Source organism: Tachyglossus aculeatus, chromosome 21 (genome assembly GCF_015852505.1).
Source record: "Tachyglossus aculeatus isolate mTacAcu1 chromosome 21, mTacAcu1.pri, whole genome shotgun sequence".
NCBI classification, from domain to species: domain Eukaryota; kingdom Metazoa; phylum Chordata; class Mammalia; order Monotremata; family Tachyglossidae; genus Tachyglossus; species Tachyglossus aculeatus.
In genome coordinates this window covers 47,054,856-47,080,448 of record NC_052086.1, presented here as the reverse complement: position 1 = coordinate 47,080,448, position 25,593 = coordinate 47,054,856, and the positions used below count along the sequence as shown (strand labels likewise).

General features: G+C 53.7%; 1 protein-coding gene across 1 annotated transcript in view; it reads right to left on the bottom strand.

Moving 5' to 3' along the window:
• The window catches only part of TTF2 (transcription termination factor 2), a 33,011-nt gene that overhangs the window by 814 nt on the left and 6,604 nt on the right, over positions 1-25,593 (bottom strand). The window contains exons 5-22 of the mRNA XM_038763256.1: positions 24,599-25,537; positions 24,343-24,469; positions 22,654-22,812; positions 18,364-18,488; positions 17,381-17,462; positions 16,277-16,393; positions 15,658-15,808; positions 15,069-15,180; positions 12,328-12,509; positions 11,890-12,043; positions 11,268-11,359; positions 8,785-8,867; positions 8,256-8,386; positions 7,593-7,763; positions 7,080-7,132; positions 5,313-5,466; positions 1,489-1,571; positions 539-613 (exon numbers count right to left, since the gene is read on the bottom strand). Of these exons, the coding sequence (XP_038619184.1) occupies positions 539-613; positions 1,489-1,571; positions 5,313-5,466; positions 7,080-7,132; positions 7,593-7,763; positions 8,256-8,386; positions 8,785-8,867; positions 11,268-11,359; positions 11,890-12,043; positions 12,328-12,509; positions 15,069-15,180; positions 15,658-15,808; positions 16,277-16,393; positions 17,381-17,462; positions 18,364-18,488; positions 22,654-22,812; positions 24,343-24,469; positions 24,599-25,537 (2,990 nt within the window). The remainder of the gene's footprint in view (positions 1-538; positions 614-1,488; positions 1,572-5,312; positions 5,467-7,079; positions 7,133-7,592; positions 7,764-8,255; positions 8,387-8,784; positions 8,868-11,267; positions 11,360-11,889; positions 12,044-12,327; positions 12,510-15,068; positions 15,181-15,657; positions 15,809-16,276; positions 16,394-17,380; positions 17,463-18,363; positions 18,489-22,653; positions 22,813-24,342; positions 24,470-24,598; positions 25,538-25,593) is intronic.

The following is a 25,593-nucleotide window of genomic DNA, read 5'->3' as shown; positions in this document are numbered from 1 at the left end:
GAAGAGGGAAGGGTGGGGGAGGGCACAATGGAAGGCATATGGGGAAATATGTAAGGAAGGTGATGCACTGTGATAGGCGGGTGAGAGGTCACGGTAGGGTGTGCCAGTTGCAGCTCTGGCTCAAGCTGAATGGCCACTTTGCAGCCAACACCCTGGTTGTCCCCCGCCGCTACCCCTCCAACCCCCATCAACCACAAGAAGGGTGGCTGGTTCTGTGGGGGATGGGGATGGGTGAGCCACTGCGGGGGCAGAGCCTGAGCTTAAAGAAGGGGCTTGGGGAGGACGTGGAAGGGGCCACACGGTGATGACACCAGGCACTGGCTGTTCACCACTTAAAGACTAGCTCCTTCAGGGACCCAACTCCTTTGCCTCCAAGCCTTGTCTGGGCAGGCAGCCCTCAGGGCTATGTTTCCCCCAAGCTCAAGCCCACTTATGCCTTGCCTCGGTCTAGGAGCCGGGGCTCATGGTGCCAGGCCTCGGGAAGGGATCGAGAGGGGCCGACAAGATGCGGCCAGGGCCCAGCGGGGCCGATTCTCACCTGTGGATGACCACATCTCTCCGCTGCCCCACACGGTAAATACGATCACAGGCTTGGTCCTCGAGCGCTGGGTTCCTGCCATGGAAGAGGGCAGGTTCAGAGGGGCGAGTAACTTTCTGGCCCATCCAGCCAGCTGAACTCAGCCCCTGCCCCAGCTTGGGTTAGAACCAGTGCTGGGGCCTGGCCCCACCTTGGCTCACCTCCAGCCACCCCCGCCTGCACTCACATGTCCCAGCCCCCTTCCCCAGCTGGCAGCATCCAAGCCCACCATCACGCTGAGAACTTCCAGGGCCTGAGGAACGAGCTTAACTCAGGGAGGGCAGGGCAGGGCACCTAGAGGGCACATAATTACAGTCGCTCCAGCTCCTCTGGGCTAAGGTGGGCGACGACCTCCACACCGTTGCCCCCCAGGCCCTTTCCCCAGGCTGTAGTCTCTCCAGGGCTGGGTCTCCGCAAACACCCACAAGCCTTGGGGGTGAGAGAGATGCTCAGCATGCAGTCCGCCAGCAATCCCACTGCCCACAGAGAACCGGCTCACATCGCTGGACCCTGAAGTGAGCCAGAACCCAAAGTCCTGGGGCTCAGGACCGGTGGGCGGGGACACGGCCCTGGGACTCAGGACTGGTAGGACACAAGTCGCATTCAGAAGGGAGAAAGCTAATGCACGTTGCCAGTGGCACAGGCAACCAGACCAGCACTGGCCTCCCTGCCCAGCCACCCTGACAAATACCCCCGACCCCTGCCCTCCACCCCACCTTCTGAACCAGAGCCCAGCCCTGCTGTAGCTCAGAGAAGGGGAGCCCACCCTTGGGGACCAGCAGCAGGACCTAGCCCGTCCCTTCTCCTTGCCCAAGCCTAGGGGAGGGACGGAGCAGGGGAGGGGGAGAGAAGAGTGGGAAGGGGGAAAGAGGTGGGAGAGGGGCAAGCGCAGAATCCATGGCTGCAGTTACCAGTGCATGTCCAGAAGGAAGAGGTGATTCCCCCCAGTCAAGTTGAGTCCCACGCCGCCGGCCAAGAGCGAAATCAGCATTACCTGCAAGAGACAAGTCCAAGGAGTCGCCGGAGCCCCACCACGCCTCCTTCTCAAGGCCGGGGCCGGCTCCAGGATGGCTGATTCAGTGGGAACTGCTGCTAAGCCCCTCGGGCGCTAAGTCAGGGATAAGCCAGCCCTCCCTCCCTCCCACCTACTGGCCACATCGAGGAATTTTGTGTTCCAGTGAGCCCAAGGCAAGCTGGAGCGGGGCTGGCCCAAGTTCCTGCCGCCTGAGTACGAAGCTTTCGGCCCCAGCTGGGGTCCGGCTGCCCTCCCTCGGCTCCTCACCTTCATCAACTTTCTAGATTGTGAGCCCACTGTTGGGTAGGGACCATCTCTATACGTTGCCAACTGGTACAACCCAAGCACTTAGTACAGTGCTCTGCACACAGCAAGCACTCAATACGATTGATTGATTGATCAACTTCCTCCTTGGCTCAGAGATTGGAGGAAAGAGATTGGCTGGGAGTCAGGAGACCTGGGTTCTATCCCAGCTCCACCACCTGTCTGCCGGGCATCAGTTTCTTCATTTCAAACAGGGATAAGATTCCTGGTCCCCCCATTTCCCCAAGACTGGAACGGGGACGGGGTCCGATCTGACTCTCTGGCCATCCATCCCAGTGCCTGGCATTAAGTGCACAGTGATGACAACGATGGTTTTTACTATCATCGTGAGTTCCCAGGGGCGGGAAGAAGTGAAGCTCAAATGCTCAGTTTGGTGACCCCGAAAACTCAGGGGGAGTTCGATAAGTACCATCAGCTACCACGCCAAAGGAGACGTGGGAAGCCAACAAGGGAACCTTTGACCACGGTATAAAAAGATGCTCTCGGGCTCTTTGAATTCTTATTCGCTGTTTAATGAAGAACTCTCAAGATGCCCCCACCCAAATGTCTTTTTGTAGCAGACAGGTCTGAGGGCCTAGCACTAAAGCTGTACTCATCACAACACGGCTACATTGGGTGGCACACATGACGAGAATGAGTGACAGACTGCAGGAAACACAAACGGCTGCTGAATGGAAAGCTGAAGTTCAGCCACAGAAAGCAAGGAGAGCAGAGGAAATATTTTAAGGACCCACTGAAGCAGAATCTCAGACCATGCTTCATTTCAGCTGAGACCTGGGAGCCAACTGCCATAGACAGAAGAGCATGGTACCCTGCCATCAAGGAAGAAGTGTCTCTTGTCAAGCAAAAGCTTTGGATTCTAATTCTGGCTCTGCCACTTGTCTGCTGTGTGGCCTTGGGCAAGCCAATTCAATCCTCTGTGACTCAGTTACCTAATCTGTAAAGTAGGGATGAAGACTGTGAGCCTCACACCACACTGGAACAGTATCCAACACAATTTGCTTGTATCCAACCGGAACAATATCCAGCACAATTTGCTTGTATCCACCCCAGGGCTTAATACAGTGCCTGGCACATAGAACTTCACAAATACCATAATTGTTGTTATTGTTATTATTATTATTATTATTATTATTAGGGAGTGAGAAACAAAACAGCATGAGGAGCTGCAAACATTAAGCATGGCAACACAACATGAGAAGCCCTAATCCTAATAACAACAGTAATGATAATTGTGGTAATTTTTTTTTGATGGCATTTATTAAGTGCTTACTATGTGAAAAGCACTGTTCTAAGCACTAGGGAGGTTACAGGGTGATCAGGTTGTCCCATAGGGGGCTCACAGTCTTAATCCCCATTTTACAGATGAGGTAACTGAGGCCCAGAGAAGTTAAGTGACTTGCCCAAAGTCACACAGCTGACAATTGGTGGAGCCGGGATTTGAACCCATGACCTCTGACCCCAAAGCCCCTGCTCTTTCCACTGAGCCACACTGCTTTGTTAAGCACTTACTATGTGTCAGGAACTGAATTAAGCGCTGGGGTAAATACAAGGTAATTGGGTTGGACAAAGTCCCTGTCCCACATAGGGATCACAGTCTTATTCCCCATTCTACATATGAGGGGATTGAGGCACAGAAAAGGTGACTTGCCCAAGGTCACACAACAGACGAGTAGCAGAGCTAGGATTAGAACCCAGGTCCTTCTGACTCCCAGGCCTGTGTTCTATCCACTAAACTATGATGCTTTAAAGAAGTTTTTAGGAGGGTGCAGTATAACAGAGTTGATTCATATGTTCCCTGCCCATAATGAGCTTACAGTCTAACCCTAACTCAGTATAGCTAGAACTGTGATCACCCATGGACTCCCAGGTGAATTTCACCATCACTAGCATCGTCTTCAAACAAGAAGGACAAATATAAATAATAATGTTGGTATTTGTTAAGCGCTTACTATGTGCCAAGCACTGTTCTAAGCACCGGGGTAGATACAAGGTAATGAGGTTGTCCCACGTTGGGCTCAGAGTCTTCATCCCCATTTTACAGATGAGGGAACTGAGGCCCAGAGAAGTTAAGTGACTTGCCCAAAGTCACACAGCTGACAAGTGACAGAGCTGGGATTAGAACCCACGACCTCTGGCTCCCAAGCCCGGGCTCTTTCCACTGAGCCACACTGCTTCTCTATATTTATCTATAAATATATATCTATAAATATATCTCAGTACCTGAGTCCAATCGAGTGCTGAAACCAAAGTGACAAAAGGTGAGGTCAACGTGAATACCGAGCTTCAGGATCAGCTGATATTCGCCAGCTCCGCCACATGTCTGCTGTGTGACCTTGGGCAAGTCACTTAACTTCTCTGAGCCTCAGTTACCTCATCTGTAAAATGGGGATTGACTGTGAGCCCCACGTGAGACAACTTAAACACCTTGTATCCTCACCAGCGCTTAGAACAGTGCTTCGCACATAGTAAGCGCTTAACAAATGTCATTATCATCATCATTCACCCAGAGGTTGCCCAGAAGCTAGGAAGGCAAGGTGCGGGATGCCAGACTGGTGCCTCCAGGCTATCCCTACCAATGGTCACTGCAGCAAAGGGCTGGGGCGGTGCCAATTCAAACTCCATGTGTAAGATGGTCCCGTGTCACCCTGAGAATTTCATGCTGGTTATCATTAAATTGTATTTGTTGAGTGTTTGCTGTGTGCAAAGCACTGTACTATGTTGGTCTCACTTCTCTACCTGCAAGTTGGGGGACTCCAGAAGCATCCAGCCTTTGGAGTCAGAAGGAACCTAACATTTGATAATAATAATGATGAAGATAATGATGATAATAACTATAACTGGCATTTGTTCAGTGCTTACTATGTGCCAAGCACTTTACTAAGCTCTGGGGTAGATACAAGACAAGCAGATCAGACACGGCTCTGCCCACACGGGGCTTAGTCTACGGAAGCACAATGGGTATTGAATCCCCATTTTACAGATGAGGAAACTGAGGCACAGAGTAATCAAATGAATTGCTCGAGGTTACATGACAGGCAAGCAGCAGAGCCAGGATTAGAAGGCAGGTTCTTTCCAAGAGACTGTGCTGCTTCTCAGGACAAAAACACTGCCAAGTGGATGAAGGGGGGATGGAGACTCTTCTTGAGGAGGATCACAAAGATTAGGGCCCTCCAGGCCAGAGAGGTGAAGTCCAGGAGGGTACAGGGTTGAAGTTTTCGGAGCTGGGAAGGGTGTGGGCTCAGTACCAAGTGACACTCTGACAGCTACCACCACATCAGGCTCGAAGACGGACGGTCAGGGAGTGACCGTCACTGTCTCCCTCACACTCCTGGCACCTCCTCGAATACACGCCCGCCAGCCTGCCAGCTCCCCAATCCCGACCCCCAGTTGTACCTGGGGCCCCTTGGGGTCAGTGTTGAAGGCCCCCACCAGGTCCATCCTCTGCTTGGGATGGACAGAGCCATCCACCACGGCAAAAGACAGTCCAAGTCGCTGGAGGTGAACAGCCACGATCTTCAACATGCTGGTCCACTGCGATACAATGACACTGAGGGAGGCAATGTAGAAGCTGAATCAATGTGCTCGACCCTCTTCCGCGGAGCCCCCCAACGCATCCTGGGTTGGGGGCTCTAAGGCAGTGGGAGTGATGGTGGGAGCCGAGCCACCTGGGGACGGTGCCATCTCAGATCCGGCCGGGGTGGTTTAAAGGTAAGCGAGGCATGAAATCCATAAAAGGAGTCCCCGGGGGTTAAAGGGGATGAGGCCCAGTTCTACTTCAAACTAGTCCCCACATTTTGCTCCTCTAATGCCAATGTAATCACAACACCCTCGATTTCATCTGTCTCGCTGCCAACCTCTCGTCCATGATCTGCCTCAGGCCTGGAATGCCTTTCTCTATGTCTGACAGATGATCACTCTCCCGACCTCTGAAACCCTATTGATGGCACATCTCCTCCAAGAGCCCTTCCCCGACTAGGCCTTCATTTCCTCTTCTCCCACTTCCTCTGCATTCCCCTTGCATTTGGACTTGCCCCCTGTACTCACTCCCTAAGCCCAACAGCACAGTAATAATAATAATAACAATAATTATAACAGTACTTGTTAAGCGCTTACTATATGCCAAGCACTGTTCTAAGCACTGGGGTAGATACAACCACATGGGGCTCACACTCTTAATCTTCATTTTCCAGATGAGGTAACTGAGGCCCAGAGAAGTTGTGACTTACCCCAAGGACAGAGAGCAGGCATTTGGCAGAGCCAGGATTAGAACCCAGGTCCTTCTGACTCCCAGGCCCACGCTCTATCCACTAAACCACTTATGTACATGTGCGTGATTTATTTACATTACTGTCTGTCTCCCGCTATAGACTGTAAGCTCACTGTGGGCAAGGAATGTGTCCGCCAATTCTGTTATAGTGTACTCTTCCAAGTGCTTAGTACAGTGCTCTGCACACAGCAATCGCTCAATAACTTTGGCTGATTGACTGATTGATTAGAGGCTGGTGGGCCATAAAAGAACAAAGCTGCAGTACTGATCCAGGGCAGAAGAGCTATAGCCACTTCTGCTTGTCACAAAACCAAGGATCCCAGCAGGAGCCAAGAGGGAAAGTGGGCTCCTTTCTCCAACTTCCCTCGCCCTCCAGGACTTGCCTCCATCCCAGTCAGCGGCAACGGGAACAGGACTATCAGGCCCAGGCACTCTTTGCTGCAGGAGTGATTCAAGACCTCCTAATAATAACTATGGCATTTGTTAAGCACTTACTATGTGCTGAGCACTGTTTCTAAGTGCTGGGTCAGATACAAGGTAGTCAGGTTGGACATAGTCCCTGTCCCACATCAGGCTCACAGTCTTAATCCCCTTTTACAGATGAGGGAACTGGGGCAAAGAAAAGTGAAGTGACTTGATTAAGGTGACACAGCAGACAAGAGCTTAGTACAGTGCTCTGCATACAGTAAACGCTCAATAAATACGAATGAATGAGTGAATGAAGTGGTGGGGCCGGAATTAGAACCCACGTCCTCTTAAACCCAAGGCCACGCTTGGGGCATGCTGCTTCTCTGCTCCCTCCTGGAGGGACTGTGGTAGGCACCAGTGTTTTCACAACCCTAAGACCAAACCCCAGGAGCCCTAGCTCTCTCCTCACACTCAACGCAGCTCACCTTCTCTGGGACTGTCTCCGGATGGCCTCCAGTTCAGCTAAGAGACAGGATATCTGGAAGAAAGGTTCATCACTGATTCATTCAGAAGGGTTTTGAGTCCATAACCCAGCGACGGCAACAGCTCACTCTTTTCCACCTAAGCTGCTGGGCCCTCCCCCAGCCCACACCCCCAGCCTGGGCCTCAGAAGTAGATACAAATGTGGAGCGGAACTGCCTGTTCCTGGTATCACCTGCTGGGTAAGCCACCAGGCACCACCACAGGCCCCGATTTGGTTTAGGATGGGCAAGCGAGCCGGTGCCCACAAGGCAAGCTTCGGACAAGTCCGAGGGTAGGCCTGTGCGTGCCAGGAAGTCAGTGTCATCGGGCAGCGAGTCCCATCAGGCCAGGTCTCCGCCAGCTGCGACTGCCGCAGGGCAGACTTCAGTGCTTAGTATAGTGCTTGGCACACATGAAGTGCTTAACCACCACTACTATTATGATGATGATGATGATTAATATTAGGGAGACCGTACCTTGCTGCTCTCACAAGTCATCTCAAACAGGTTCGCCTGGAAGCGGGTGCCATTGAGGCAGACGGTGGAGTCCGGATCTGGGCTGTGAAGCTCAGTCAAGGTCAGAGCCCTGAGCTGCTCCTCCAGCGACAGGGAGATCCCTTCGTTCTTCAGTTCCGTCTGGTCCAGGGCCTGCTGGCCACAGAGCATGGATGACGATGGGGCCACGGGCCATGCAGCCCACAGCCATGGGTGGCTGAAGGGGAGCTTCCACCGGGCTCCTTGGCCCTCCCCAAACTGCTGGGGAGCAAGGACCAACTGACGGCACAGAGACTAACTCCTGGAGCCAGAGGCCACACCAAGAGCAGCAAGTGCCCTTGGGAGCAGCCTCGCTGGGAAGAACTCTCCCAGCCCCAGGACCAACAGGCCGGGTCCCGGCTCTCATTCTCATATAACCCCACCTGGCCCTCAGGCTCGGCCCTGACAGAATCCCAGAGCCGGAGTCCCGGGAAGGCAGTGTAGGTCGTGGGGTGGGCCAGCCAACAGGGCAGGGCAAACTGACCAATAAAGTAGGGCAGGCAGAGAGGCTGGTTAGCAGGGTAGGGGAGGACAGCACAGGCCGCTCTGCGACAGCCCTCAGCCCGGGCAGATCGGGGACAGCTGTGCGGACGGAGGGTTTCCTACCGTCTTCAGCAGGGAGAGGTGGCAACAGCACTGCCTAAGCCGCAGCAGCAGGGATAGGATGTGGACGGTGCTGGAGCTCTGGGCCTCTGTCCCACTGGGTCCTGCACCTCCAGACACGAACTCCTGGGCCACTGCCAGAGAGAGACAGCCAGAGACGTTCATTCATTCAATCGTATTTATTGAGGGCCTACTGTGCGCAGAGCAATGTACTAAGCACTTGGGAGAGAACACTACAAAAATAAACAGTCACACTCCCTGCCTACAACGAGCTTACTGTCTTGAGCTGGGGAGACAGACCTTAATAGAAATAAATTACAGATATGGACATTAGTACTGTGAGAGGGGAAGAACAAAGAGATGTGAGCAGAACAGGGTGGGGAGGACTAGTGGATGCCCCTACAACTTGAGCAAGGCCCCCACTGGACAGCTCCCCTCCCCGCCCCAGCCCTCTTCTCAAGTCGCCTGCATAGCCCTCGTTTCCCGGCACATCCCCAAAGTTGCTCTGGAGCTCCCGCTGGCACACACTCACCTCTGTCGAATGGGTTGGTGAGGCTCTTGTCAGCTGGCCTGCTGTCCGCATCATGCCGTTTTAAGTAGGATTGTAGGGTTGACCTGGTCGAAAGAGGGGTGACACGTACAGGAAGGGAGACCAATGAGGCACCACGTCCTGGACAATTCACACAGATAGGGACCCAGGTCTGCCGTCTCCCCTGAGACCAGGTGGTCCAGAAACCCGGGGACAGAGTCAGGAGGCAAGACACCTATGAACCATCAGATGCCATCTCCCTTTAGTTTTCCCTGTTCCTCTCCAGTCCCTCCCTCTTCCTGCCCCTTCTTCAACTCTCCCATCTTTCCCAGCAGTATCTCAAGAGGAGATCTCCCACTTCCTCTCCAAATTCACCCCTTCCACCTGCGCCTTTGGCCCCATTCACTGGCCCCATTCATTTGCACCTTATCAACACTTGCCCCTTCCCTCCTTCCCTCCCTGACCATCATCTTCAAATGTCACTCTCCAAACTCCTTGAGCGAGTTGTCCACACCCACTGCCCCCACTTCTCTCCTTGAGCCCATCCAATCTGGCTTCCGTTCTCTTGACTACGTGGAAACTGCCTTCTCAAAGATCACCAATGATCTTGCCAAATCCAAAGGCCGATACTCCACCCTAATCATCCTCAACCACTCAGCTGTCTTTGACACTGTGGGGTATCCCCTTCTCCTGGAAACATGATCTAACCTTGGCTTCACTGACACTGTCCTCTCCTGGTTCTCCTATCTCTCTGGCTGCTCTTTAGTCTCTTTTACGAGCACCCCTTCTGCCTCCTACCCTCTAACCATGGGAATCCTTCAAGGCTCAGCTCTGGGTCCCCTAATTTCCATCTACACCCACTCCTTTTGAGAACTCATTTGCTCCCATGGCTTCAACTCCCATCTCTTTGCAGATAATTCCCAAATCCACCTCTTTAGCCCTGATCTCTCCCCTTCTCTGCAGCCTCATATTTCCTCCTGCCTTCAGGATACCTCTACTTGGATGTCCCTCCAATTCCTCAAACTTAACATGTCCAAAACAGAACTTCTCATCTTTCGACATAAAATGTCCTCCCAATGACCCCCTCATCGCTGTAGAAAAACCACCATCCTCCCTGTCTCACAGGCCCATAACCACGGTATTATCCTCGACTCATCTCTCTCATTCAACCCACACATTCAATCTGTTGCCAAATCCTGGCGGCTCTACCTTCACAACATTGCTAAAATCTGCCCTTTCCTCTCCAAACTGCTACTATGCTGATCCAAGCACTTAACCTAACCCACTTTGACTACTGCATCAGCCTCCTTGCTGATCTCCCTGTCTCTCCCAACTTCAGTCCACACTTCACTCCTCTGCCCAGATCATTTTTCTAAAAACTGTTCAGTCCATATTTCCCCACATCTCAAGAACCTCCAGTGGTTGCCCATCCAGCTCTGCTCTAACAGAAAATCCTTACCATCAGCAGAAAAGCACTCAATCACCTAGCCCTCTCCTATCTTATCTCACTGACTTTCTACTACAACCCAGCTCTCATATTTCGCTCCTCCAACATCGACCTACACACTGTATCTCGAGCTCATCTGTCTCTCCACCGACTCATCAGCTGCATCCCGCCTTTGGCCTGGAATTCCCTCCCTCTTCCTATCCGAAAGACCATCACTCTCCATGCCTTCAAAGCCTTTAATAAGATGTGATTTTAATAAATCACATCTTCTCCATTAGGACTTCCGTAAGTCCTCATTTCCCCTACTTTCTCTTCCCTTCTGCGTTGCCCTTCCAATTGGATTTTTACCCTTTAAGCACTTATTCATTCTACCCACAGCCCCAATCAATTATATTGACTGAGCACTTACTATGTGCTGAGCACTGTACTAAGTGCTTGGAAGAGCACAAAACAATAAAACTAGCAGGCACGTTCCCTGCCCACAAAGAGCTTAGAGTCTAGAAGACTATTGCTGTAGTTTATTTTAATATATGTCTCCCCCTCTAGACTGTAAACTCTTGATGGGCAGGAAACATGTCTACCAACTCAATTATATTGTACTCTCCCAAGCACATAGTATAGCATTCTTCACAAAGTAAGCACTCAATAAATTCCATTGATGGATTGAGTCCCATCAGTCTGGCCCAAAGCTCAACAGCCAAAGATGGGAGCGCAAACACCCCATTGTCCTCCTGGACAGAAGAGGTAAGACTACAGCAGACAGAGGAGACAGAATGTCACCCTCTGTGCCACTGGAGGCAGAACCACAGAAACAGGAGGGAAAGGATCAAGGTTGGGAGGGCAAAGCGGATAAAACAAACCCAAAGATACCAAGGCAAGAGAGGGGGATGGGCCCGGTTGGCCTGACCGATGGGAGGGGGTCAGGCCTGGCTGGACACCATACAGGTGAACAGTGGACAAAAGGACTTTCGGCATGTTCCTGGTGCTAAGGAGACGAGGCATTCCCCCTCTCCGGACACTGCTGGACCACCACACCTACCTGGACTTGGCAAACAGGACGTTGTACACAGCCTGTTCGCTGTCAGAGAGCTGTAGCCTGTGCAACTGGCTGTGGCGCTGGGGAAGTGAGACCTGCACAGGGGGCAGGGGAGAAGAATTAGGCTGGACACTGCATCAGGAAGGAGGCGCACTGGACCCTTTAGGGGGGTGGTGCCACACCAAATGCTGGGAGGGACGGAGGGAAGGAGGGGCAGTGCCACACTGGATGCTATAGCAGGGGCAATGCTGCCCCGGACACTGTGTAGGGGAGCATTGCTGCACTGAACTCCGTTGGGGGAGCAATGCTTTGCTGGGCAGTGCTGCATTGAATGCTGTTGGAGGGAGCAGTGCTGCATTGGATGCTGCACTGCGGGGGGAGCAATACCGCACTGGGTGCTGTTGGGGTGGGGAGCAATGCTGTACTGGATGCCGTGGTGGGGAGCAGTGCTGCACTGGGGATTGTGGGGGGATCAGGTGCTGTATTGGATACTGCAGAGACCTGCAGAGCTGACAAGAGGCAGCTCACCTGGTCAGACACATCAGGTCGGGCAAGAGGCATTGCTGATAGCTTCCTCTCCCCCCACCCACCCCCAGCTGGCCAGGTGAGAGCCAGACCACCTCACCAGAGGCTTGCCGGCCGAGTCCAGCTGGTCCTTTGTCCGCCGCAGCAGCAGGCTCTTGGTCAGGATGTTCAGCCTCTCGGCTCCCTTCCGAGAGCCGTCGTCCACCTGGCTCTTCCACAGCTTCAAGCTGTCAAAGGGAGAGCAGCGGAGGAACCTGGAAATGGAGGGGAGGGAAGGGAAAGGAAGGGAGGGGGCGGGACAGAGCAGAATGGGGCGACCTGCACTTAAAGCGAGTCGGCCGTCGAGGTCCTAAACTGCCCAGGCCCCCTCGCCCAATCGGGTGCCCTCAATCCTCAGTCGTCTAGCTGGCCACCCCAGTTGTTCGTAGCTCCCCCGTGGAAGACTCCAGACCCCTGACGTCTGGTTGCGCCCCCACCCCCACCCCCACCCCCACTCCTGGCCCCGACACCACTCCTAGCTCCCGATGGTGCCCCTCACCTCAGCAGGGCGTACATGTCCAGCAGGTTGTTCTGGACGGGTGTGCCGGTCACAGCCCAGCGAGCTGCAGCCCTCAACTTACACACGGCCAGTGAGGTCTGTACGCGAGGGTTCTTGATGCTGTGGGCTTCATCCAGGATGACACGGTCCCAGGCGACCCGGAGGAGCGGAGACAAAGAGTTCTGGGGACAAAGGCGGGGAGGAGGAACGTCTGGCAGGAGGTCTCCTTTCCCTGCCTCTGGGGACAACTGGTGGCAGGTCTGAGACTGGGCCCGGGGGTGGAAGGGTGCTGGCCAATCTATCAACTGTATTTATTGAGTGCTCACTTCATGCAGAGCACTGTACTAGGTGCTAGCGAAGAATACAATTGAGTTGGAAGACATGTTTCCTGTCCACCAGGAGCTTACAGTCTAGAGAGGGAAACAGACTTTAATACAAATAAATAATAATAAAAATAATAATAATGATGGCATTTATTAAGTGCTTACTATGTGCAAAGCACTGTTCTAAGCACTGGGGAGGTTACAAGGTGATCAGGTTGTCCCACGTGGGGCTCACAGTCTTAATCCCCATTTTACAGATGAGGGAACTAAGACACAGAGAAGTGAAGTGACTTGCCTAAAGTCACACAGCTGACAATTGGCGGAGCCGGGATTTGAACCCCTGACCTCTGACTCCAAAGCCCGGGCTCTTTCCACTGAGCTATGCTGCTTCCCCTAAATAAATCCTACATGTGTACATAAGTGTAGTTGGGGTGGGGGTGGGGGGGTGAATGAAGGGAGCATATCAAGGCAACATGGAAGGGAATGGGAGAAGAAGAAACAAGGGCCTAGTCGGGGAAGACCTCTTGGAGGTGTGCCTTCAAAAAAGGTTGTCCGAGCCTGCGACCCCTGCCCAATGTTCCCGTGCCACAGCCGAGTCACGGGAGCTTTCTCGGCTCCCCTTCCCGCAGAGCCCCTACCACTGGCTCCACCCCCAGGATGATGCCATCCCCCCATCCCAACTCAAAGAGCCCACAGATGTCCTTAAAGGCCACCCCTTAGCCCCCGTAGCCTCTGGCCAGCCACTCCAGCCAGCCACCCTCCTTCCCCTCAACATTTCCCCGAGAGAACACGGTCCTGATCGAAAGTTGGCTCAGTCGTGAGCAGCTCCGGAAGTTGGAGCTACATCCAGAGGGGCTCCTGAACCCTTTCCCTCACAACCAGTTTTGTTTTGTTGTCTGACTCCCCCTTCTAGACTATGAGCCCATTGTTGGGTAGGGACCGTCTCTATATGTTCCCGACTTGTACTTCCCAAGTGCTTAGTACAATGCTCTGCACAAAGTAAGCGCTCAATAAATAAGACTGACTGAATGAATGAACCAGTCCTGGGAGGAAACCAGGGGTGGGTGTTCCTGGTTCCCTCTTAGGGTGCTGCCCCCGCCTCTGATTCCCGGGGTTTAGTTACTCTAGACTGTAAGCTCCTGGTAGGCAGGTAACATGCCTACCAATTCTGTTACATTGTACTCTCCCAAGCACTTAGTACAGTGCTTTGCACACAGTAAGCACTCAATAGATACAATTAATTGAATACAATTATGATAATTGCAATAAAAATTGTAGTATTTGTTAGGCAATTACTATGTGCCAAGCGCTGGGGTAGATACAAGACAATCAGTCTCTGGCACACATGTGGCTCACAGTCTGAAGTGGCGTGAGAGCAGGTTATTAGTGCTCCAGCACTTAGAATAGCACTTGGCACATAGTAGGCGCTTAACAAATACCATCATTATTATTTCACAGATGAGGAATGTGAGGCCTACAGAAGTCAAGTGACTTGCCTGAGGTCAAACAGCAGGCAAGTGGCAGAGCCAGGATGGGAACCCAGATCTCCTGATTCACACTGTGCTCTTTTAATTGGCCCATCCACCTCTGCATCAAACAGAAGTTTCTGACCACAGCATATAAAGCAATCAGCTCGCCTCCTACCCAGCCCAGCCCGCACAGCTTCACTCTTCTAGAACCAGTTTGCTCACTGCGCCCCGATCTTTCTCTCTGCCAACCCCTTTCCAACGTCCTCCCTCTGGCCTGGAACTCTCTCCCACTCCATATATGCCCAAAACCCCTTCTCCCCACCTTCAAAGCCTTCTTAAGGTTACATCTCCTCCAAGAGGCCTTCCCCAATTAAGTTCTCTTTTCTCCGTTTCCCTCTTCCCCTGCAACGTTTATGTACTTGGATCTGTGACCTCTGGGCATTTGGTATTTTCCCCACCCCCACAACACTCATGTACTTATCTAAAATAATATTATAAATTCTTTATTTATATCAATGACTGTCTCCCCTTCCAGACTGCAAGCATATTGTGAGCAGGGAACATGTATACCAACTCTTGTATCGTACTCTCCCGAGTGCTTAATACAGTGCCTGCACACAGTAAGCACTCAATAAATATCATTGATTTCCAACACAATAATTAAGGCATCAATTAAGCATTTACCATGTGCTAAATGCTAGGGTGGACACAAGGTAATCACATCAGACACCATCTCTGTCCCCCAAGGGACTTGTGAGAGCAGGGATCTTATCCCCACTCTACAGATGAGGAACCTGAAGACCGGAGAGGTGAAACAAATTGTCTAAGGCCAGCAGCTAACAGGCTGGGGCTAAACTGCTGGGCTCAGAACCCGAGTCTCCCGGGACCCCAGCCCCAAGGTCTCTCCATTCGGCCAGGCCGAGTGCATCCGCGAGGGCCAGTCTCCTACCTCTGGGCCCAGATCAGGGTCGGCAGCAGCGACATCTCCCTGCTCCTTCGCTGTGGGCACCTCCTTGGCCAGCAGACTGTACGTGGTGATCACGAGGTCATACCCAGACAGGCTGGACACATGGAAGGGCAAGCCTGTCATCAGAGGAGTTTGGGGGGGGCCCCGCAGCACCAGGAAGAACCACCCCCCCCCCAGGGCAGTCCCCGTCCCCAATCCCAGCCCAGAGAGCCCTCAGATGTCCTTGAGGCCTACCCACCTCCCCCTCTGGGATCTGGCTGGCCAACCCCTCCTCCAGCGCTTAGTACAGTGCCCGGAACATAGTAAGTGCTTAACAAATACCATAATTATTATTTCCCTTGGAAGCGACATGGGCCCCAACTCTCCACTGTGATGGGGGGTAGAAAAGGGGGTTGTGGGGGAAGGGCCAGGCTCACAGGGCGCACGGGCCCAGCGTTGCACCTCTGTGAGTCTCCGGCCCAGAAGGGAAGCTCTTAGGTCCATTCTGAGTCTAGAGCCGAGCTCAGCCAGCATCCGGCTTGGCCGGCGTCCCTACGCTTCAGCTATCAGCCAGCCGGCAGCTGCCACTTACACCTTCGCTCGCTGGTCCCGGTTGGGCCCGTGGTACAGATAGACCCTGAGCCTGCTGCGGTCCACACGGGTCTCCACTTCCTGCTTCCAGTGGTGGATCAGTGAGGCAGGGCAGACGATCAGGGTCCCTCGGGAAGTGTAGACGGAGGAGTCTGGCAGGGGCGGGTGGGGGGAGATGGGGCAGGGAAGACCCACACCAATAGATGTGTCTGTGAGGACCTGAGACCCAGACCGGTATAGGCAACCAAAGCCAGATGAGCCACGGCGGGCTCCCCGCACAGACACCAGCTTCCACGGCTCAGCAACCACCCCAGGCAGCTCTCGCTTGGGAGTCCCATAGAGTTGGCCCCTCTCTGGGCCGCCCCTGACTGCTGGAAACTGGGACCCCCCCATTCCCACCCTGGCACCTCAATGCCACAAGCTGAGTTTTTCCAAGGAGTCCAGCGACTGACAGCCGAGCAGTCTCACCATCCTGCTGGGCGAGGGGACTCGTGGTCAGGGCCGCCCCACCTGCCCCAGAGGGTCCCAGCTGACATCCCCTCCCCAGGGGAGAGGGAGAGTCGCAGCTGCCTCCCAGATCCAGTTGCCCCCAAGCCACAGTGAAAGGCATCTATCCATACCATCTCTAGAGATCCACAGCGCCGGCTTCCCACCCACATCTCTCTCCTGCTCCCGATTTTTCTGAGTGAGGACGAGGGCAATCATCGTCAGGGTCTTCCCCAGACCCATGTCATCAGCTGGGAGACGAGGAGGAACAAGGGTGTTAGAGCATGGCCATGGGGCAGGGGTGAAGCAGACCTCACCCTAGCCCCAGCCACAGCTGGAGCAGCATTCATTCACTTGCTCATTCATTCAATTATATTTATTGAACGCTTTCTGTGTGCAGAGCACTGTACTAAGCACTTGGGAGAGTACAACGTAACAACAAGCAGATATATTCCCTGACCCCATCGAGCTGACAGTAACCCCTCCAGCTCCCCACTCTTCTACCTCTGCCTCACCACTTCCCTGCTTCCTTGCTGGATGCCACCACGTCACCATCTCATCCAGCCGGCCTCTCCCCAGCATAGCCAGTCACCCAACTCCAAACCCCCAGGGCCCCAAGGCATCATCGACTGACAGAAAACCCACGGTCGGAACACAGAGGTAGCTGCCGACTTGAAACAGGCCCGGCGTCTGTGTTCCATGGGCTTTGCCGGCACGGCGCCCCGAGGTTAGGTCAGGTTTATAAATGGGGAAATCAAAGCTCAAGGCCTGAGATTCTCCCCAACTAAGCCACACATCTGGGGGACAAGGGCACGGGGGTAGGGCCTTAGATTCTGCCCCACTAAACCACACATCTGGGGGGCAAGGGCACGGGAGTAGGGACAAATCTGGAGGTCTGCTCCACCCACAGCCACTGCCAGCACCCTGGCTTGGGGGACCCAAGGGCAGAAGACCCCGGAACAAGACCTCAGGAAGACCAGGACAAGCCCAGATGCCCCCCGCCCACCACTTAGCCTGGGCCCCCTCTGGAGTTGGGGCACTATTAGCTTCCTTCCCAGGAGCCCGAGGAGCTGTCCCGGGCATCCGGGTAGCAGCACAAATTCTGAGCACTTGCAGGTCCCGCCTTCAGGCAGGGCGGGGACACCGGCGGACCTGCTGCTGACCGGAGGCACTCAGCCTCGGGCCAGCCGGGTATCCCATCCGAAGAGCCGGGCAAAAATGCCAGCCTGCCAACTCACCCAGAATTCCTCCCTGGGGATTCTGACTTTCCCGCCACAGCAACCATGCCAGCGCCTGCCTCTGGTGCAGCAGCAGAGACACCTGGAATAGCGATGGCAGAGTCGGGGTGAGGGCAACAGACAAGGGGGCTGGGGCTGCAGAGGGATTCTCCAGATGACGATAATAATGAATTCTTGTGGTATAGTGCCATGCTTACTATATCCTAATCACTCTTTTAAGCACTGGGATAGATACAAGATAATTAGGTTGGGCATAGTCCCTGGCCCACAAGAGGCTCCCAGTCTACGTAGAAGGGATGAAGATTTAATCCCCATTTTACAAACAAGGCACAGAGAAGTTAAGTGATTTGTCCAAGGTCCCACAGAAGGCAGGTGGTAGAGCTGGGATTAGAACCCAGTTCACCTGACTCCCTGGACCAGCCTCTTCCCACTAGGCCACGCTGCCTCCCTGTAGAGTGCTCAGCCCCCAGGAAGGACCAACGACGGGTGGACCGTCGGTGACAACACCTAAAATCCAGGGATGTCGGAAGACTGTCACCCTCTATCCAGTGAGTGCTCTCCCGACCCTGGCCACTCCCAGGCAAGGGACTGGGCCGCTTCCCCAAATGAGAAACCCAGGGGGCCCTGGTGCGATGCCACGGCCCCCACGGGGACTCCACCAGCCGTGACAGCCTGCACCGTGTTGGGCCTCACTCCTGCCTGGTGTTTATAAAGCAACTATTTTCACCAAAGATCAGCCCAATCCTCCCTAGTCATCCATCCCACAGCAAAAGTCCCTTTCCAGTGGAGACAGGTGACCCCAAGCAAGTGCAGTAGCCACGTCACTGACCCCAGGCTCCGTGGGCAGCTGGCATCCCACCCTGGCCTGGCCCTAGTCCATCTGGGCTCACTCGCTCTTATAGTTCCTAAGATGGAGGGCCCTGCACTTCAGAAAGGGGGCTTTGGAGGGTCCATAAGCATGGAGACCACCTCCCCGATCCCACCTTCAGCCCAGGAGGGTCTTCCGCCTCGGTCTCTGTTGTGGGGCGCGTCTCCAGGGATTTATGGAGGTGGTCGATGGCTTCGCTGGTGCGTTTCCACACCGCCCAGATGTGCTCCTGGACATCACCTGGAGGGGTGGGGGCAAGCTGACTGGCCAGAGTTCGTCACCTCACGGTGGCCAGAGAGATGAAACACTCAGAAAGCACCAAAGTCCTCATCCACGGGCACTTTCTGACCAGTCAAGCGGGGAAGATGGGAGGGGTGGGAGAGAGGAGGAAAGAGAGAGAGAGAATACACTCGGGGTTGGGAGGGGGACGATGCTAAAGCCGTGCCTGGGGAAGATGAGGGGGGAAATGGCCTTTGGAGGAAAAGAAGTGAAGGTGACAACTGCTGCCAATGCTGGGTTGCCTCTGAGGGAGCAGAGCCAATGGCTTCATCCCCAGAGCTGTAGTGAGCCCTTAAACCCCACCCCCAGAACTGAAAACCCCCAAAGATCTGGCCACCTACTTCATTAGTAAAATTAACACCATCAGGTCTGAGCACTCCAAAGTCACCTCTCCCCGTGCTCCATCCCCCCAGCTCTCAAACCCTCTCCTCTACTTTCCCATCCTTCAAAGCAATACTTTCAGATGAGATCTCCTCCCTCCTCTCAAGTGTCACCCCATCCACCTGTGCTTCAGACCCCATTCCCGCTCACCTTATGAAAACTCTCGCCCCTTCCCTCCTCCCCTCTTTACCTTCCATCTTCAACCACTCACTCTCCACTGGTTCCTCCCCTCTGCCTTCAAACACGCTCATGTCTTCCCCATCCCTCACTGCCCCTTCTAGTTATCGCCCTATCTCCCTCCTACACTTACTTTCCAAACTCCTAGAATGAGTCGTCTAGACTTGCTGCCTCAAATTCCTCAACTCCAACTCTTTCCTAGACCCCCTCCAATCTGGCTTCCGACCCCAACACTCCACCGAAACTGCCCTCTCCAAGGTCACCAATGACCTCCTTCTTGCCAAATCCAATGGCTTCTACTCTATCCTAATCCACCTTGACCTCTCAGCTGCCTTCGACACTGTGGACCACCCCCTTCTCCTCAACATGTTATCCAAACTTGGCTTCACAGACTCCGTCCTCTCCTGGTTCTCCTCTTATTTCTCTGGCCATTCATTCTGTCTCCTTTGCGGGCTCCTCCTCCCCCTCCCATCCCCTTACTGTAGGGGTTCCTCAAGGGTCAGTTCTTGGTCCCTTCTGTTCTCCATCTATACTCACTCCCTTGGTGAACTCATTCAATCCCACGGCTTCAACTATTTTCTCTAAGCTGATGACACCCAAATCTACATCTCCACCCCTGTTCTCTCTCCATCCCTCCAGGCTTGTACCTCCTCCTGCCTTCAGGACATCTCCATCTGGATGTATGCCAGCCATTTAAAATTCAAAATGTCCAGAACTGAGCTCCTTATGTTCCCTCCCAAACCCTGTACTCTCCCTGACTTTCCCATCACTGTGGATGACACTACCATCCTTTCCATCTCACAAGCCCGCAAACTTGGTGTCATCCTTGACTCCGCTCTCTCATTCACCCCACACATCCAATCCATCACCAAAACCTGCTGGTCTCACCTCCACAACATCACCAAGATCCACCTTTTCCTCTCCATTCAAACTGCTACCTTGCTGGCTCAATCTCTCATCCTATCCCAAATGGATTACTGCATCAGCCTCCTTTCTGATCTCCCATCCTCCTGTCTCTCCCCGCTTCAGTCTACACTTCACTCTGCTGCCCGGATCATCTTTCTACAGAACCGCTCTGGGAATGTCACTCCCTTCCTCAAATATCTCCAGTGGTTACCTATCAACCTTCAAATCAAGCAAAAACTCCTCACTCTAGGCTCCATCACCTCGCCGCCTCCTACCTCACCTCCATTCTCTCCTTCTACAGCCCAGGCCGCACCCCCCACTCCTCTGCCACCAACTTCCTCACTGTGCCTCGTTCTCGCCTGTCCCACCATCGACCCCCAGCCCATGTCCTACCTCTGGCCTGGAATGCCCTCTCTCCACACATCTGCCAAACTAGCTCTCTTCCTCCCTTCAAAGCCCTACTGAGAGCTCACCTCCTCCAGGAGGCCTTCCCAGACTGAGCCCCCCCTTTTCCTCTCCTCCTCCCCTCCCCATCACCCACCCCTCCCTCTGCCCTACCTCCTTCCCCTCCCCACAGGATTTGTGTATATTTGCACATATTACTCTATTTTATTAATGATGTGTATATAGCTATAATTCTATTTGTTCTGATAGTATTGACACCTGTCTACTTGTTTTGTTGTCTGTCTCCCCCTACTACACTGTGAGCCAATTGTTGGGTAGGGACCGTCTCTATATGTTGCCGATTTGTATTTCCCAAGCGCTTAGTACAGTGCTCTGCACACAGTAAGTGCTCAATAAATACGATTAAATGAATAAATAGGGACCTGAGGAATACGATTGAAGGAATGAATAGGGGCCTGAGGAGTCAAAATGGCAGCTCCCTGATATGTGATACTGGGCAAGTCATCATACCTCTCTGGGCCCCAACCTCCCCCTCCCCATCTAAAAGTTGGGTGAGAGCCTGGCTCTCATTCCCCCTGAGACTACAAGTCCCATGACGAACCGAAACCTCATTGGACCCGATCCTCAGGTGTCCACCCCAGCACTAGGTGCTAGATGGAACCAGAGGAAGGAGGAGGTGTGGCCACCTCAGGCCTTCCCCAAGCTTCGGGCCTGGCATGCCGACAGCAGCATTGGTTGTGTTGCGCTGATCCTGTGGGGCCCACGGGTGGCAGCCGGGGTGTGGCTATGGGGTGCCCACTCTGCAGTGCCTACTGAATGCCAGCAGATGCCCCAGGTTGCCCGGTGGCAGTTGGCTGCTTGTCCAGCTCCAGGGAGAGGTCAGATGGAGCCACTCACGCCCAGGCCTGAAGCCGAGAGGGTCAGCCAAGTGGAAGTGGTAGAGGGGGTGTTGTTGGCAGTGGTGGCAGCAGAGACAATGCACACCAGGGCCTTCTACTCACTCTTCCTTCTCCTATCCCTCTCCCCTCCATCTCATTTCATTCATTCACTCAATCGTATTTATTAAGTTCTTACTGTGCGCAGAGCACTGTGCTAGGCACTTGGGAAAGTACAATAAAACAATAAAGAGTGACAATCCCTGCCCACAACGAGCTCAGTCTCCTTCCCCTACCTCGCTCCTTCAGACCACCCACCCCAACCCCACCCTCAAGTTCATACACAGATGAAAAAATCAGAGGTCAGGGATGGAACAGCCAATGGAAGCCAAGATGCAGGACTCCTAGCCATGGTTTCTCATTCATTCATTCAATCGTATTTATTGAGCGCTTACTGTGTGCAGAGCACTGGACTAAGTGCTTGGGAAGTACAGTTGGCAACATACAGAGACAGTCCCTACCCAACAACGGGCTCACAGTCTAGAAGGGAGAGACAGACAACAAAACAAAACATGTGGACAGGTGTCAAGTCATCAGAATAAACAGAAGTAAAGCTAGATGCACATCATTAACAAAATAGAATAGTAAATATGTACAATATGTTCTACTGGGCCCCTCAGCACTGAGCGGGGAAACCCCTCAAGAGCCCCATCGTCCCCATGCCATGCCCACTCTGACCTCCCTGGGAGTGCACTCCCTCCCCACAGCTCCCCGAAGCCTGCCGGGATGGTGGGACATTGGCAGAGAGAGCTGGCATATATACCTGTAAATATGTATATATGTTTGTACATATTTATTACTCTTTTTATTTATTTATTTATTTTACTTGTGCATATCTATTCTATTTATTTTATTTTGTTAATATGTTTGGTTTTGTTCTCTGTCTCCCCCTTCTAGACTGAGCGCCCACTGTTGGGTAGGGACTGTCTCTATATGTTGCCAACTTGTACTTCCCAAGTGCTTAGTACAGTGCTCTGCACACAGTAAGCGCTCAATAAATACGATTGATTGATTGATTGATTGGCAGGGGGACAGGCTAGCAGAGGTTAAATCCCTAGGATGCCAGGCAGCTGCTTCAGCCTGGCAGTGCCCTGTCCCTACTGCAACTGCTCCAGGCCAGAAGTCTGGCTGGAGGGGAACAGGCAGCCGGGAAACAGCTAGCAGAGAGAACAGAAATGGGAGCTTCCTCCTCCCAGGGTGGAGCGAAGACACCCTTAGCACCTTTCTCCCAGAAGCCCAAGGGATTATGAACCTAGGGTCCTCCCTCATCGCCTACAAAAGACCCGCTGTCGCCTCGCCACCCACGACTGCTTGCTTCTTACCTCCTTGGTGGTGACGGGAGTGCCCAGGGCCCGCCTGCTGGGGCGCAGATAGTCCCAGGGCACTGGGGGGCTGAGGTGGCTTGGGGGCCTGCCTAGAGGCCGGTTCAGGGTCGGACTTGCTGAGAGGGTCCTGGGAACGGCTCTGCACAGCATCTGGGGCTGCTCGTGGAAGGAGAGAGGGAGACAGGGATAGAGGGGGAGAGAGAGAGAGACAGATTTTATATATATATATATTCATTCAATCGTATTTATTGAGCGCTTACTGTGTGCAAAGCACTGTACTAAGCGCTTGGGAAGTACAAGTTGGCAACATATAGAGATGGTCCCTACCCAACAGTGGGTGTGCGCGCGCGCACACACATATATACATGTATGTATAAAATTAGAAGAGTGACCTGGGCAGACAGTGCCACTCACCAGGGGTAGTTCTGCTCAACCTGAAATCGCAGGACTCCATCCTCAAACCGTATGGCCGATCGCTCAGTGTCGGGCCAAGCCCTGTGCCCTCGCACAAACTCAGGGCCTTCCACACTCAGGGGGGTAGTGCATTACCCAGGAGGGACTCAGGGCACCTCGAACCCCACGCCTCAGCCTCAGAATGTCCTCCATTCATTCAGTTTTCTTTCATCTGGTCCCATTCTCCCTCTTCTCTCCTCAGTACTTCTGTACTCACTCTTCCTTGCATTCTGTACAGATCACTTTAGCTACAGCACTGTTTGGCTACTTTCTCTGGTGTGTAAGTAGTTTCCCTCCTAGCTAGACTGGAAGCTCCTTGAGGACAGGGATCCTGTTTTCTAACCATTAATCGCTCCCAACAAGGGTTGGTGCTGGACGAGTAGGATGGCCAGGAAAATTGGGCTAGCTGACCCAAGGGCTGGGCTGGGCCAGTTGTGGGCGAAAGAAAGGAGAAATTCTTAGTAGAGACCCCTCCTGGAACAGGGCTGAACTAGAAGGGTGGCTAGGTGAGAGTGAAGAGATTCAATCAATCATATTTATTGAGCGCTTACTGTGTGCAGAGCACTGTACTAAGCGCTTGGGAAGTACAAGTTGGCAACATATAGAGACGGTCCCTACCCAACAGCAGGCTCACAGTCTAGAAGAGATGATGGGGAGGGGAGAGCTGTGTCCCCAGAGGGCTTCAAAATCAATCAATATATGACAATTTATTGAGTGCTTACTGCGTGCAGGCACTGTATTAAGTTTTTGGGATGGTACAATACAACAGAGTTGGTAAACACGATCCCTGCCCCCCAGAAACTTACAGACCAGAGGGGAAGAACGACATTAAAATACACTACAGACCAGTACATACAAGCTGTGGAATTGAGGGTGGGGTGAGTATCAAGTGCTTAAAGGATACATAAGGATACAGGTGCATAGGTGATGCAGAAGGGAGAGGGAGTTGGGGAAAAGGGCTTAAGCAGGGAAGACCTCTTGGAGCTGTGACTTTTATAAGGCTCTGAAAGTGGGAAGAGTGGTGGTTTGTTGCACGTGAAAGGGGAGGGAGTTCCAGGCCAGATGGAGGACATGGGCAAGGGGTCGACAGCGAGACAGACGAGACTGAGGTTCAGTAAGTAGGTTGGTGTTAGAGGAACCAAGTGTGTGCACTGGGTTGTTTTAGGAAATTGCAACACCCGAAGCAGGTTGCAAAATGTGTGGCAATGGGCTGGGGCTGAATCTAGCTCTCACCCTGCTCTTCGGGAGCTTCTTTGGGAAGAGTGAGGGAGCTCAGAGCTTCCTCCAACATCTGAATTTGCTTCAGCAGCCGCTGGCCCTTGTCCGGCAGAGCCTGGATGTTCACCGAGGCCAGTGTGCTCTGGAAAACATGACCACAGCCCAATCACTCACCTTCCCATGAGCACCCCACTTCCTGGACCAGGGCCGCTCCCTCACCAGCCCTGCCTCCCGTTCCCGCTCCCCACTCCCCACTCCCGGAGCCAATCACCTTTTTCTGCTTGAGTTGTGCCGTGAGAAGCCCATGCTGGGCTCTGGGGTCCAGAGGTTCTGCCTGCGGGGGGTTCTTCTGGAACCCGGGGAAGGATGGGATCGTCTTCTGCCCAGCACTGCTGGACGCTTCCTTACGGTCCTGACACAAATCCAGAACCGGGCCGGGGCACGGCCTGTGCCCTGGCTTCTTAGACAATAAAGCCACCCCCTCTTCTTCCTCACTGTTACTACTCTCGTTCTCTCTCCAACGGTCACCCGGTGGCTCTCTCTGAGTGGGAGCTCCCTGAGCACCGGGTCTACCCTGGCCACTGTCCCCGCCGGTGTCCCCAAGGCTCTTCGCTGCAGCCTGCCCTTGGCCCGGCTCCTCGGCCAGATCGGCCGGGTGGCCCCACGACCGCTCGCTGTTGAACGGCTTCTCTTCCCGAGGTTCATCACCAGCGCGTCCACCGCCAGGGGCTGCCTCTCTTGGAGGATCACACCTCTTGAGTTCCCGGTCACTCCGGTCTCTGGCCTTGGTCTCGTCTGGCTTTGAGAAGGCCGAGGGCTCCTCTGGCCTCACACCAGGGGGTCGTTCTGCCCCGAGCTTTGAGGGGTCCTTCTGGGCAGGAGTTTCCCCAGCACCAACTGAGCACGGGGGAATGGCTCTCTCCGCCTCGCCCACCCCTGTCTTGCCTGGCCTTCTGCTCAGCTGCTCCGCCCTCTGCCATCTCTGCTGCTGTTCCTCCTCCTCAGTCAATTTGGGATTTTGCTTCACCTCCTGTACTTCCACCCGCTTCCGCTCTCCTTCTCCGGTGCTCAGCTGGCCCCAGCGGGAGGGTTCCTGATTCTTGTCAAGGACACGGAAAGGATTCCGTGGGTGGTTGGGGGGCAGGTTACGGAGCCTCTCAGTGGCCCCTTGGGCTTGCTCGGTCTTGGTCAGGTCTCGGACATCAGGGCTCTAGGAGACAGCGCGGAGGACCAGACTCACACCTATGCGCACACACCTGCATACAC